Raw genomic sequence first — 14,851 nt, forward strand, 5'->3', positions numbered from 1 at the left:
CTGTTGTATATCAGCCTCAGGGGCTACTTCGGAGGGGCCTTGGTGTAATCTGTACTCATCTTCTATTTGCATGGTTAGAACTTGTACCGGCCTACCGGCCGGGTCCGTAACATTCACCCCCTCAGGCGAGAAATGGATCTGGGCTCCTATTTTGGTTAGCAAGTCTTGGCCAAGCAGTGGGTAGGGGCAGTCTGGTATGACCAAGAAAGAGTGGGATACCCGGCCCGTGCTCAGATCTAGGTTTCTTCGGGTAGTCCATGAATATTTTTTTATACCAGTGGTCCTCTGCACCCATGAAGTCTTTGAAGAGAGTTTTCCCCGTGGGTCAAGCAGGACAGAATGTTCGGCCCCAGTGTCCACTAGAAACTCATTTGGGGTCCCCTCCACTTTTAAGGTTACCCTGGGCTCGGGGAGGGGTTCCGGGCCCCATCTCCCCTAGTCACTCAGGTCCCCCAGAGCCAAAACGTTGGTTCCTTGTTTGAACTTTTTAGGGCAATCCTTAACCCAGTGTCCTTCTTTTTTACAATATGCACACTGGTTCCGTCCTAACTTTGGTTTTCCCTGGGGGTTAGGTTTCAGCTTACCTTCTGCCAGTTGTTTCAATTTCTTCTCTCGTTCGTTCAGCTGGGCGCTGGTGGTGGCCAGGAGAATGCGAGCCATATTTCGGGTCTGCTGGTTGGCGGCTCTAGTCTGCTTCTCTTCAGGTGTCTCTTGGTTATTATAAACTTTCTCTGCTACTGCCATCAGATCTTGAACAGATTTTTCACCTAATCTATCTATCTTCTGTAACTTCTTCCTTATATCTGCGGCTGACTGATGAATAAAATGCATCATTAAGGCTGACCTAGTATCCTCCACCTCAGGGTCCATGGGAGCGTACTGACGGAATGCGTCCATCAGTCTCTCCAGGAACGCCGCAGGACTCTCTGCTCTCCCTTGCTGTACATTACCTACCTTAGCCAAATTAGTGGGCCTGCGAGCGGCCGCTTTGAGACCCCCAACAGAGTCTGGCGGTAGACCCGGAGCCGCTCCTTACCTTCCGCCGTGTTATAGTCCCACTGTGGCCTAGACAAAGGGAAGGAAGAGTTAATCGTTGCAGGGTTAGCCATGGGTTGCCCATTATCTCCTGGCACCAGTTTCCGCGCCTCTAGCTGGATCCTTTCTCTTTCTCCTGTGGTGAATAATATCTGGAGTAGCTGCTGACAATCGTCCCACGTAGGTTGATGAGTAAACAGAACAGTTCCTAACAAGTTAATAAGCTCTTTAGGTCTCTCTGAAAATGGGGCGTTCTGGGTCCTCCAATTGTATAAATCACTAGTAGAAAAGGGCCAATATTGAAGGGGCTGATTTCCATCAGCATCAGGGGGACCCAGAGCCCTGAGAGGAAGAATAGCTGCTGAAGTAGAGTCGGCAGGCCCCCCAGGGGAGGCGGCCCTACAATTTCGGGTGTTCATTGCAGGTCCTCCCCCAGCCGCTTCTGGAGAAGGTTGGGGAAGTGGGGATTCGGGCTGAATAGGAGGAGGGAGAGAATATGGTGGAGGTGTGATAAGGGGGTCAAGAAGAGTCGAATCTTCCTGTAAAACAGGGGCAGAGGGGGCAGCCAGAGGCTTTTTCTTTTCTTCAGCCACTAGGATCTCTGTGGCTGCTGCTGCCTGTGTAGGTAAAAAGGGTTGGATCCAAGGGGTTGGGCTGACTATTAGATCTTCCCAAACCAGGATATATGGGACCTGGTCTGGGTGTCCGCTTCGAGGTCTGAGGATGATTTCTCGGACTCTCCAGACAGTCCTTAAGTTGAAAGTCCCTTCAGGAGACCAGCCTATGTTAAAACTGGGCCATTCAGCACTGCAAAAATAACCATCCGAGATTTTTTAATTTCTACACTCAGATTATGAGCTAGAGCTCTAACTTCTTTGAAATGGTCAGTTATTAAGGTAAGCGGAGAGCATCCAGATTGGGTCTGTCCCATCGTCGGTCAGTCATACAATGAACAAACAAGACGACACACCAGACAAATAACAGAGTGCGCAATTCCGAGAACAAAAGGTACAGAGTATATCAGATGTGTATATATATATATATATATATATATATATATATATATATATATATATGGGACTACTGAGTGGGATGTGTATATATATATATATATATATATATATATGGGACTACTGAGTGGGAGCTGGAAGATGTCTCTTTCTGCTCCCTGCTGGAGACCGTATCGGCGTGTCCGCCTAGGTTTAAGTCCAGCTACAGAGCGGGGCCCCCTTACAGATACAGATGCAGCTGCTGCTCCTGCTTACCAGCTGTTCGTCCTCCGAAGCGCGGGTCCTGGAGGGTCCGGGGGATCCCGGACGAGCCCCCAAAATATTGTACCCGGATCGCGGAATCCCACCAAACACCACAGGAGCCGCGGATCGATGCAAAAACAGTGAGGAACTTTATTACAAGCTCGAGCAGGGACTCTCTTCACACAATGGCGAAGGAGCCCCCATGAAAGCGGCGAATCCTTTTTATACTGTACAGCAGGGGAAGCGGGAAGGGAAGCTTAAGGGGATTGGTTAATTCTTCAACTAAGGATGTCTTGTTAACTACTGATTGGTGGGTTAGAGTAAGGGGGGTGAGGGACTTTCCTGTCCTCCCCTGATTGGCTCGTTCAGTTTCTTTCTCTTTAAATTTCATTTTCTCTCCTTCTGGAGGGGGTTTTACTCAAAATGGCGGTGCTATCCTAGAATGGATTCGTTTGGGTTTCACATTTCACAATGCATGATCAGTATTTTCTAGAATTGGATTACAATTAGTTAGATAAATGGATTTTGTTAGAAATGACACAGCCATAAGAAAACTGGTTAGAGCCAACTAGGTCCAAGATGGCGGAACTGACTTTCACTAGACCTTGAGCCTTGGTATTTATGCCCATTGTGAGGTATCAACAAGCTAAATGATACACCCATCAACATTAACTAAATCTGACCAAATGTTCTAAACCCTTTTAATTGATCTTTTCAATAAAACTTCCTAAATCGAATTCTTTTGAAGTTCTTTTGACCTCTAGCTAACTTTGGGTGCTTCAGAGGGCCCCTGAAACATCCCAAAGATAGATATTAAACTGTGTTTATTTGGTTGGTTAAATTACATGAAAAAGATTATCAAATGAGTAATAAATCCGCTCATGTTATAATGTATGGTAAAATTACTAATACAGATATCCTAGAAATTATATGGAGTTCTTAACATTCTGATATGTCCTGGTATTGTAATGGAAAACCTGATGATGTCACAAAAGTTAACAAAGAACTGAATGAACCAGCGAATATGTTTATAACTTTTATGGTTTCTATCTGAAAAATTACAGGTTTGAATCTTGTGTTTTCCAGGAGTAGGGAAAACCTTCCTCTCAAACTAATTATGACAATAATTTTGTAAAATTACACATTATAAACAAAACAATTATGTTTTCTATCTGACTCCTCCAAAGATTTGAAACTCTTAGGTTTCCAGTAAATGTATCAAATGAGATAGGAAGGTTATCTCACTAACAGGTACAAAAATCTCAAGGAATTTTTGAGACCTTAAAAAGGGAAGAATTCACCTACATTTGTTAGGCAAAATCTGTGATAAGCCTTTGGTTTGAGTTTCCCAGCTCTGTTTTAGTTTAAAAGTTCAGTCAGAGACTCTAAAAATGTTTCAGCAAAATTAAAAGTCTATTATCAATTATGGTTATATAAATCATCAGACCAAACTTAGTGAGAACAGACCTATTTTGCAAACAAGCTAGCCTTAATTTGGTTATATTTGATAAAAATGAGGGTAATTTTAGGGAGAAAAAGATGTTTCAATAAATGTTAAATCCCAGTTTGTTAATGGAGGTCTGCATGTAGTAAGACTCATTTCTTGGATAGATCTTTGCTGTTATGTGATATTAGTGTAAAATTTAATTGAATTCTTAAAGAACACCCTAAGTTTGTTTCTGAAGCTTATCTCAGTAATCTGTCTTTGGATGAAGATCAGATGCCTCATGACCTGCAAACCAGGACTGGAAAAAGACATAATTTAAGGGACTGTCTCCAACCTGGATGGAAGGATTTTTTTTAATCAGGTACTCTTAACTAGCTCATGCACAATGAAACTGAAGGGAAATTAACTCTTAGATTAATTCCTACTTCCAAAGGCCCCTGCACTGGATTGGTCTATAGAGAAGATAGCTGACCTGATCTCACCTTAAAATGATGCTCAAACAGAGGAGAAACTACACTACACCAGGATGAAAAGATGACGACATCAGAGGTAGACAGCTTGCCCAAGATGCTGTACCTGATTCATATGATCATTTATAATGTTTTTTTTTTTACTTCTTAGACCTTTGCATATAAATCAAATGCTTTTCTATCATAGACCTGATCCTATGCTAGTTTTAGAAATCAATCCAATTGTTGGGTTTGTGGCCAATTACCTGTGTCTAGTTCTGGGTTACTTTAGTAAATTTCTCTACTACAAAACTCTAACTGGTTGGCCCTGAGAAAATTTACTTAAAAAAAAATTATAGTCATATTCAGGTCACTGTGACATTACTAGATGGGATTCCCTCACCGGGCCAATTAATAATGCCTGCTCTGACTCTGACCATAAATTTGAGCTTTCTTCTATTACTCAAGCTCAATCAGAGCAACAAGCAAAGTTTCAGCAAAGGAGGAAAAAATCTCCCACAATTATGGGATGGATTTATATAAATAACACCAGGCTATGGTAATTTAGGTTTAAAGTCTCCTCTGTGTTGGAAACAGTTAAATCATACTAAGGATAATCTAAGTTTAATCTACTAAGTTTAGTAACACTAGAAAATTGGGCTATGTGCCTTATAGACAGTTCCAATATAATTTCCCTGGAAGATAAAGATTCTACAGAGTAGACTAAGTCAGATGACCTGAGATATACTGGGCTACATCTAATGGAAGCTCTTAACTTAAGTCTTACTTGTGACTTTACTAATACTGCTGGCTATGTTATTTGTATTTCACCTGTTTTACAAAATTGCTGTTTCTTACACTGCCAAATGTGTGACTGAGGTCTCTGATAGAATAATATATAGTTCTATATGAGATCGATGATGGTAACAGTGTAACTCTAGATATGGGAAGAAGCAACAAGAGGGAATATTTTCCTGGACCAAGAGGCTAGTAAGACAGGTGGTCCAGAGAATTTTGGATACTGTTTTATGGCCTAGTCCAGTAACAGCACATTGAGTGGCCTATCAACAAAATCTGCCAAACCTGAGAATAGACATTCTCAGCACCATGGGATAAAATGGTCATGAAATGCCCCCCTCAAAATCATGGTCAAGTTTATGAGTAAAAAGGGGCTCTGCCAACTGAAAACTGACACTTGCCATCTCCGTCTACAAAGATTAAATCATAGCCACTGCAACTGCTGAGTTTCAATGCCCCTGAAAGGAGTTCAGGGTGAAAATCAGGAATGAAGCACTCTGTGCTCTGGGAAAAACTGGCAGAACAGGCCTTCAGGTAGTTAGATCTTTTCAGGAGAAGATTTTATGAGTTCCAATTCTTGCATCTTCTCATACCTAGAGAAACACTGATGTCATTAATGGTGGCATCTGCTTTGGCTATTAAGGAAATTTTTACAATTAAAAGTGAAAATAGAGTAGCTATGGTTCAGACATCCTGGGAAATAACCAGGTGTTACTATGGGTGTAATTTCAGATTAGACGTTGTATTGTTAAACACTTGAGTTTTCTGAGTTGTGTCAGGCTTAGATGCCACCATTCTCAAAACAATGTCTGCTGGAAGCTAGTAACTGCAACCTTACTTTTTATAAAACTAGGCAACTGGCTACAAGTCTCCCCGAAGTGCCAGGTCCAGGCTGGGTTTCAGGCCTATTCTTCTTAAAAGAAATGAGATTTATTTTGCCTATTAACATTGCAGTTATCCCTCCTCCAGCTACTTCTAATTGGGTATGTTACAACAAAATGGCAGACCAAGGGAATTTAGATTTTAATCATACAAGGCTCAGATCTAGGACTTGGCACTCAGGAATACTTCCAATTCAGTGTCTATTCTCCAAGCTGAGGCAGTCCTATGCCCCATTTTGACAGGAAGTTATCACAGTCATAGTTGCCCAGTTCCTTTAAATTAAAACTGAGCAGGACTCTGTGGGGCTCTGGAGTACAGATGTGTTCTGTGTTCTCCATTTCTTATCTGTAGAATATAGGCTTCATTCAGCATTCTTGACCTTCCCTGAGTTCCAAAGGGTGGATTCAAACAATTGCTAATCAGGAAAGGGAGACGGTGCAGAAACAGAGGAGAAACAATCAAACAGTTGTACAGCCTTGAGACAGGGTCCTGGTTCCTACTCAAAGAAGTATGCATAACAATGTCTTTGAGTTCTACAGAACTGGAGCCCCCACCCAGGTGGAGGATGGTAACTTCAGACTAAACACAACATTCCTGGAGCACAGCTCTGTTGCTTCACCACCAGCCAATCAAAAAAACAAAAACAAAAAAAAAAGTCACAAACCCTGTAGCCCTCACCCCAAACGTTGCATCCTGTTTCTGGGGACCAGTGATGACCATCCTGTTAGGTCTCCTGTTTGGCCCCTGTCTATTTCATCTCTGCGAGGAGCCAACAGTTTCAAACTAAAGTGCTGTTACTACAAGGGTGAATGCTGGTTTCAGTCAAGACAAAAAAAATACCTTGACTTAGATCAGGTAGAGAGAGACTTCTGCTCTGCTAGGTAGGCCTACACCCATGCACAGAAGGAAGAAGTTACAGAAGAAAGAGACTTCCACCCCAATTCCCAACAAGTATCTTGAGTATGAAGTCTCTCAGGGGGGAGTTGTTAGGGGAAGCACGCTGATTGAAACTGCCCACCCTGGCCAGACACCATAGTAACCATTTGCATGAATTGTTTTACGACAGGAGGTCCTGGTAAGGAACACAGAACTAACATATCACCACCAATATGAAGAGTTCAGAAAAGGTCAAAAGGAGACAACACCTGTCCGACCATCTCCCAGAATCCTTCTCTCTGGCGTTCATCTTGGCTGAACAAGGTGTGCACCACCAGGAAGGACTCTGAGTCAGAATGATTGGCTAAAGATAAAGAAACTAATCCCATCACCATGAGACTGAGCGACATGGCAGAGCTGTTCTCCTGGGTTCCCTCACCCTCCTGCTCTCCACCGGGTGCCCTTTCCCAATAAAATCTTTTGCTTTGTCAGCATATGTGTCTCCTCAGACAATTCATTTCCAAGTGTTAGACAAGAGCCCAGTTTCGGGCTCTGGAACGGGTCCCCCTTCCTGAGACACTAAGAATGGAGGTGATCCAGAGAATGAATCCTTGAATTGCTCCCAGCAAGTCAAATGGCAGGTGCTCTTAATCCTTAATCCTCCCTGATTTAGGAACTTCCAGGGAGGCACCTTTTGCATACATTTTTGCTTCTTCTTATACCAATAATCCATGGTCATTGTAGAAAAATTAGAAATTAGATTAAATGGAAAAGTGAATCCCTTTAATCCCATCACCTAAGGAGAACCAGTGTGGCTCTTTTGAAATGTGACTCTACACCTTTTTCCCCCTTTGCATTAAGGCACATCTTAAACTTAATTTTTAAAACAGGTATGAACCCATGCTGTATGTAAACCGGTCAGGTTGTGTATGAACAGGAGATGCAAAAATCAAAATAATTCTGTTTTAGGATTGTGGGATTATATATGGTTTTCAATCCATTCAAAATTATCTTTTAATGTTGTTACTTCATCTTTTCAGTGGGAAAAAAGTTGTAATTACAGGTCACTTCTAATGGGATTTGGCTTAATGTCTGTATTAGTTTTTTTATTGCTGCCATAACAATTTATCACAAATTTAGTGGCCTAAAGCAAAACAAATTTGTTATCTCACATCCTGTGAGTCAGACATCTGAATGGACCAAGCTGGTTGCTCCAGGTCCCACAGGCCAAATCAAGATGTCAACTGATCTGGGTTCCTATCTGGAGGCTCTCGGGGGAGAATCTGCATTGAGTCTCGTTCAGGTTGTTGGAAGAATTTGGTTCCATGTAGCTGTAGGACTAAGGTCCCTTTTCCTTGCTGACTGTCATCTGGGAGTCATTTTCACCTTCTAAAAGTTACTTTCACTCACTGGCTCATGGTCCTTTTCATCTTCAAACCCACACTGGAAGATCGAGTCCTTCTGAAGCTTTGAATCTCTTTACCTCCCTTCCTGCCTCCAGCTGGAGAGTTCTCTGCTTTCATGTGATTAGATGGGGTATACCTGAATAATCCAAAATAATCTCCCTATTTTAAGATCTGTAGCCTTAATTCCATTTGCCATGTCCCTGTGCCGTGTAACAGGACATAGTCACAGGTTCTAAGGATTGGGAGGCATGGACACATTTGGAGAGAATATTCTGTCTGCCACACTGTCTCCCTGTGCTGATGAGCACATCCTAACATGTTGATATGGAACCAATCTCCTCGATTATATTTAGCTCATGTGGGAGGATGTGAGCAGGCCCATTCTTGCCTCTGATTGCATGTGACTGAGAGTCCACAGTCCTTTTAGAGTCGCAGATACATCACTGAGTAGCTGGGAGAATTCTTTGGGTGGTTTTGATATGCTTCTTGTAGAGACAGTGACTGTATGACCTGGCACTCACAACAGACCAAGTGGCAGTTCTTCATTTTGTTGTCTTACAAAGGTAATATAGCCATTTACAAGTCAGAGACAAACCTTCTCTCCCTACCTCCAACAATAAGCTTGCCATGTCCTCAAATCATGGCTGTTTTTTCCCTCTGCTTTTCAGTTTCTATTAATTAGCTTTGTATATCAACATAGAAAAGCCATGAACTTCAGTAAGTCAGGCATAAGGAAACCCCACTGAACAGAAAAGGTAAATGTAGTAGAACTGCCAGATGTGGCATGTTAACTAATCCCTGTGTCACCAGCAGAGCATGCTTACTGGGGCATGTTGAATCTCTACTCCATAGATTTGCATTGCCTCAGCCTTGATTTCTTCATCCGAAAAGTGGGAATAATAATACCTACCTCAAGAAATAGTTGCAAGAATTAAGTGACATAAAATATAGGATGTTGCCTAGCATGGCTGCCAGGTTCAGAGTGAATGCTCAGTAAACGTTCACTTGCCTGCCCTGTCCCCAGAACCACTATGGAAATGTTAAAGTGCTTTTTAAGGAGGTGGCCTGTGTGAGTGATTGTTTACAATACTGTTTTTGGAATAAGAGTTGGAGGATATAAATATTACAGGATGAAAGCAGAATCTAAACTGTTATTCCAGTTTTCCATATCCCCTAGGATTTGGGGATCCTTGGTCACCCACTTTCTTCAGATCATTATGTTGCTGTCATTCCCCATTATTGCTCCCTCTCTCCTATGTAAAGAACACTAGAAAATAAATACAGGAACTTCCCTGGTGGTCCAGTGGTTAAGAAGCTGCCTTTCAATGCAGGGGATGCAGGTTTGATCCCTGGTTGGGGAACTAAGATACCATATGCCTTGGGGCAACTAGGCCCTTGCCTGGCAACTACTGAGCTGTGCGCTCTGGAGCCCACAGGCCACAATGAAAGATCCTGCATGCTGCAACTAAGACCTGATGCAGCCAAATAAATAAAAATTTTTTAAAAGGAATTAAAATACACAGACACAAAGTGAAACATCACTTCTATTTTATTTCAGCAGATTATCTACATGCAATTGTTTTCTTTTTGCTAAGTTTTAGAAAACAATGTAAATACATGTGAGTTCTGGTGATAAGTTCTCTACAACAGTGGAGGAAATAACCTAAATATTTTAGCACAGGCAATGCTCCATCTCCAGAGGAGCAGAGGAGTAGGTGAGGGTAGGGTTGTCTGATCCCCAGGGCAATGAAGTCCTAGAGCCGAATCCCAAATCCTCCTTTTTAAAAGGAAATGGTGGCCCAAAGTTCACAGTTTATGGCCCTATTAGATCCAGAAATCAGGTGTCTAATTCCGTGTCCACTGCCCCTAGGCTAAAGCCCTTCATCCTCCGTTCTAGCACTTTCTCAGGGGATTGGGGACCCAAGTATATTTACAAAAGCCCAGAATAGGTCAACATTTTGGTGAATGGGGATTCTTTTTAGATTTTCTCCCTGCCTAGGGGAAACAGAGGGATTTTTTGTTTTGTTTTGTTTTAATTCATCATGTGATAGAGTAAGTCAGTTGATTTTCCCAGTTCTCATTATAGGGTGTGTTGTCCCATACTCAGTTGAGAATTCGCTAGAGAACAGAAACTCGGAGCTGACAGTCTGTTCATGCTCAGCTATATCCTTTAACAAGTTGGCTGAAATTTCCTGCTACAGCTCTGCCATCCGGGTTGCATTACTTACTCATGTAAGTGCTCAGGGCTGGTGATGCACAGGAGGGCAAGAAACAGAAGAACACACAAGAAGGTTACAAGAGGTGCACTCAGCTGAGGCAGGGCTAACTTGCTAAGTAGAAAATTAAGACCTATGTTAAGACCTGCTTTGTGCATATGCCTAGTCAGAGGCCTTCATGCTACACTCCACACCTACGGCTCCAGCTTCCTTGGCACAAGTGCACCATCTGAAGCACAGCTGCACGTCTGCACCCTCATGTTGGGCAGGCTGACCACCTGGGGCTGGAGTTGGCCTCCCTCCTGGATGCTGACAATCACGGGCAGCGAGGTCGTCTCCGAGGCGATGCACTGTCGAGGCCCCAGAAACGGCCACTTGAAGATCAGGGACTCTGGGGGCTGCTGGCAGGTGCCCACACACTCATAGGCCAGGAAGCCTGGGGGCTCCAGGACCCAGTTCTCAGCCCACTTCATCCCCTGCAGGTCAATGTACATCTCCTGGCGGCAGCAGCGGGCACCCTTGGTCACCGGTGCCTTAGGATCACAGTTTCCCTGAGCTCTGCGGGGGGCAAAGAAAGGCAGAGTCAGAGGTCAGCTGGGAGGGCAGGGGTCAGGGGGCCCGGGGCAGGGCTTAGTGGGGCATCTGGAGGGAGAATTATGATCCATCTCTCACTACAAAAGAACTGGAGGACTTCCCTGGTGGTTCAGTGGTTAAGAATCCCCCTGCCAATGCAGGGGACATGGGTTTGATCCCTGGTCTGGGAAGATATCACATGCCTGGGAGCAGCTAAACCCATGTGCCACAATTACAGAATGCTGTGTGCCTAGAGCCTATGCTCTGTAACGAGAGAAGCCACCACAACAAGAAGCCTGCACACTACAACTAGAGAGTAGCCACCACTCACTTCAACTAGAGAAAGCCCACACAGCAATGAAGACCCAGCGCAGCCACAAATTAATTAAATTTTAAAAACAATATTTGTGATAAGTGGTGAATGAATAAACATATCTGAAGTCATAAATCGCTTACTGTTTTTTAATGGTCTCCTATTATGCCAGACACCAAACTAGGTACTTTCAGCATCATCCCTATTACACCTGAGGACACAAAGACCAAAGATGTTAACTGACACTCCAGAGGTTCTGCAGCCAGTAGAAAGCAGAGTTAAATGAACCTAGGCTGTGTGATTGCAAAGGCCAGTTATTAACCAGTCTACTGTCCAGCACCGTCCACTCCAAAGCCTCATCTACTCCAAATAGTTAATTTGTCCCATGAGGAAAGAGTTAGGAAAGCCAGAGGAAAGCTGTTCAACCTCATGCTGTGCTTAGTCACTCAGTCGTGTCTGACTCTTTGCGACTCCACAGACTGTAGCCTGCCAGGCTCCTCTGTCCATGGGGATTCTCCAGGCAAGAATACCAGAGTGGGTTGCCATGCCCTCCTCCAGAGGATTCTCCCAACCCAGGGATCGAACCCAGGTCTCCTGCATTGCAGGCAGATTCTTTACCGTCTGAGCCACCAGGGAAGCCCTTAGCAACCACTAATGGTGTTTTCAAAGAAATAATCTTTCAAAGAATTAATCAGAGAAAAGGGCAGAGCGAAAATAGATGGTTACAATAACATATGTATCAATGACAACATAAAACCCATTGAAAATATCTAAAGATATTTTCAACAAAATGTTTAGATAATCAAAGTGTCTGTCATTAGAAACTCTAGCTTAGGATAAGGAATCAGTTGCGCCCTGGGGCTGTCTGCCTCTGCTCCCCAGCTGGCCCCGCCCACCGGGGGGCCTGGACCACCCAGTCTACCGGCAGCTTGCCGCCGGGCCTACCCGTAATCCCTGAGGTCCAGGGTCTGCAGCTCCAGCTGGGGCTCCCCCTGCTGGCCGCCCGACGGCCCCTGGGGGGCGAAGCGGACCAGCCTGTGGGCGCTGGAGGCCAGCGGGCCCAGGTGCTCCCGCTGCACCGACACCTGCAGGAGCAGCGGCGGCCGGGGGCTGCGCAGCTGCTGCCAGAAGTTCACCGCCTCGGTCACGTCCAGGGCCTTCCAGCCGCTCTCGTGGATGGACACCAGCCTGCGACACCGCACGGAGGGAGGCACAGGCCCGCGCTCAGGGGTGGGGACTGGGACTGCCCGGGGTGGCCCCGGGGGCCAGCTCTCCCTCCCGCTCCCGGGTGTCCCCGCCGGGACCGAGCCGCCCCTCCTCCCGCCCCGGGCCCAGCCCCTCTTCCCTCCCCCGAGCCCCACGCCGCCGCAGCCGCGACCTCGCACCTGGAGTCGATGAGGGCGGTGCGGTTGGAGCCGTCGTCGCGGACGTGCAGCCACTGGACGGTGACCCGGGCGCGGTCGCTGCGCGGGAAGAGGCGCTCGTGTCTGCGGAGCGCGGCCCTGGGCACCGGCTCCTGGAAGAGGCGCAGCACGGCCTGCACCAGCTCGCTGTGGGGCGGCAGCCGCTGCTCCATGTCGAACACCAGCAAATGCGAGGACGCCTCGGACGCCAGGAACCTGCCGACCACCTCTGGGGACAGGAGCGGGGTCAGCGGGGCCCCTCGGGGCACCAGGCGAGCTCTGAGGGTGAGGGGCCACTGAGGTGGTGGCCAGGCTGGGAGAGACCAGCCCCTGTTCTGTCCCCCTGGGCCAAGCCCAGTTACCTGAAAATCCATCATGTTTTTAACAACCTCGGCCCAGCGGGAAGGCTGGCGGGGCTGACCCGGCTGCTTCAGCTGAGATGCTGAACACCAGACTCCTCCCCTGGGGACACCTGGCCTTGGGTGTAGCTCTGGGCACTGAAGAAGTGAGTCCGGGCCCAGGGAGGTAAGAGGCTGAGTAGGACCGAGGATGCCAGCATCCCTGACAGCTGAGTAGCTCCCAGTCGCATTTTAGTGTTGTTCCTACACCTTTCCCTCCACAATAATATTTCCCTCCACTTTAATATTCACATTGCTGCGACATGGGGCAGATAGTCACACCAGTGTTCCAGAGGAGCAAACAGAAAAGAAAACTGTGATTGTGTCGGGCTACTAGTATCAGGGTGAAAAGGGAACCTAAGAAGCCCTGACTCTACCGCAGCTCTCTGAGGCTTCCGGGTCAGGGTTCTTGCCCCACCCACCCTCTCCCATTGGCTCTGTTTTCTCTTCTCCATCCTCATCTTCTCTGATACCTTGTCTTTGGCAGCCGGTCCAGCCCAGCCCAGCTCCTCCTGGCCCTGAGAGGCGGGGTCCTCAGTGCAGACAGAGACCAGGGGCCCAGGCCTGCCATCCTCACAGGCCATTGTCCCCCCTCACCGCCTCGTGGACCCTGCACCCCAGACAGCCCCCCAACTCCCCCCCCCCAACCCCCACCACCACGAGGACCAGGCTGCGGCAGGAGGGCGGGCCTCACCTCGGAAGTTCTGGCTGAACCTCTTCCCCCGGGAGCGCGCCCCGTGGCCGCGCTGCAACAGGGCCACGTACTGGGCCCTCACGTGGGCCGGGATGACCAGCCCCTCCACGGCGGCCTTGTCCACGATGGGAACCTCGCTGAGGTGCAGCTGCTGCAGCAGGCTGTCCAGGATCTGCTCCTCGGTCAGGGCCGCCCCGGGGCCAGCCAGGAGCAGCGCCCAGAGGGCCCAGCAGAGCCACAGGGGCCGCATGGCACTGCTAGGGAGAAGGAGGGGCAGAGTGGACGTGTCCCCGGAGGAGGCTCCAGGAGGGTCCCAGCAGCGGGGTGTGCTGAGAGCCAGGCTGGGTCAGCTTTATAGCAGCCCTGGGCTGGGCCAGGGTGGTGGGAGGGAGGAGAGGCCCGGAGGAAGGGAGGTCACACCCCTCAGACCTCCTGGGAGCTCAGCATCCAGACAGGTCCCTGAGCCCGAGGAGGGGGCTGTCTAGAAGGGCAAAGGACTGTCTGGATGCCACACAGCCCTGGGGCCTCTGACCGCTGCTCTCTGGCAGCTCAATAAGAATTTTAGTGCCTGTTGAATTTCCCTGATCCTAACCTAGTCCCTAGTCAATGAAAAAGTGAGCCTACTGTGTGACAATGAGTGTCCCATCAGCCAGCTATTTAAACCTCGTTCCTGAAGGCCAGTCTGGGTCTAGGTTTGCTCACTGACCAGAAGGAAGGAGGGCGTGTTCTGCATTCCTGCCTCTTCTACGCCAGGCCCCGTTCAAGGCACTTTCACAGAAGCCCCTTGAGTCACCGTCCTCCGTTCTTCAGTGCTTGCGAGCCCCCTCCCGCTCCTTTCCACATTTCCTTTTCTGAGGGAAAGAGTCCTTTCCCTCAGGGGACTCTGTCCTCCCCCGTGGCAGAAGGAAGCTAGACGCCATGAGGACAGGACAGCTGGCAGCTCAGCTCTGCTGGTTCCAAGAGAAGCAATTTCTCCAAGCGTCTCTGCAAGCACAGCATGGTTCTGGGGAGACCTCTGAGCAGTGACCCTACCTTGGGTACCACCAGCACTCAGTTTGAGCCCAGGTCACACCCGGATTCAGAACACAGGAGAGGAACCTGGAAAGCA

General features: G+C 47.3%; 1 protein-coding gene across 2 annotated transcripts; it reads right to left on the reverse strand.

Annotated features, from left to right (window-relative positions):
• Nucleotides 1-10,556: 10,556 nt before the first annotated feature.
• On the reverse strand, nt 10,557-13,993 carry LOC133069594 (left-right determination factor 2-like). 2 transcript variants are annotated; one of them, XM_061161206.1, is made up of 5 exons: nt 13,744-13,993; nt 12,850-12,880; nt 12,634-12,750; nt 12,194-12,436; nt 10,557-10,920 (listed from the first exon to the last, which is right to left on the reverse strand). In XM_061161206.1, exons 1-5 carry the CDS (start codon nt 13,991-13,993, stop codon nt 10,557-10,559), a joined length of 1,005 nt encoding a protein of 334 aa, XP_061017189.1. The 2 variants fall into 2 exon arrangements, with proteins under 2 accessions (XP_061017189.1, XP_061017188.1); XM_061161205.1 differs by having other exon boundaries at nt 12,634-12,880.
• Between the last annotated feature and the right edge of the window lie 858 nt (nt 13,994-14,851).

Source organism: Dama dama, chromosome 14 (genome assembly GCF_033118175.1).
Source record: "Dama dama isolate Ldn47 chromosome 14, ASM3311817v1, whole genome shotgun sequence".
Lineage (NCBI taxonomy): Eukaryota > Metazoa > Chordata > Mammalia > Artiodactyla > Cervidae > Dama > Dama dama.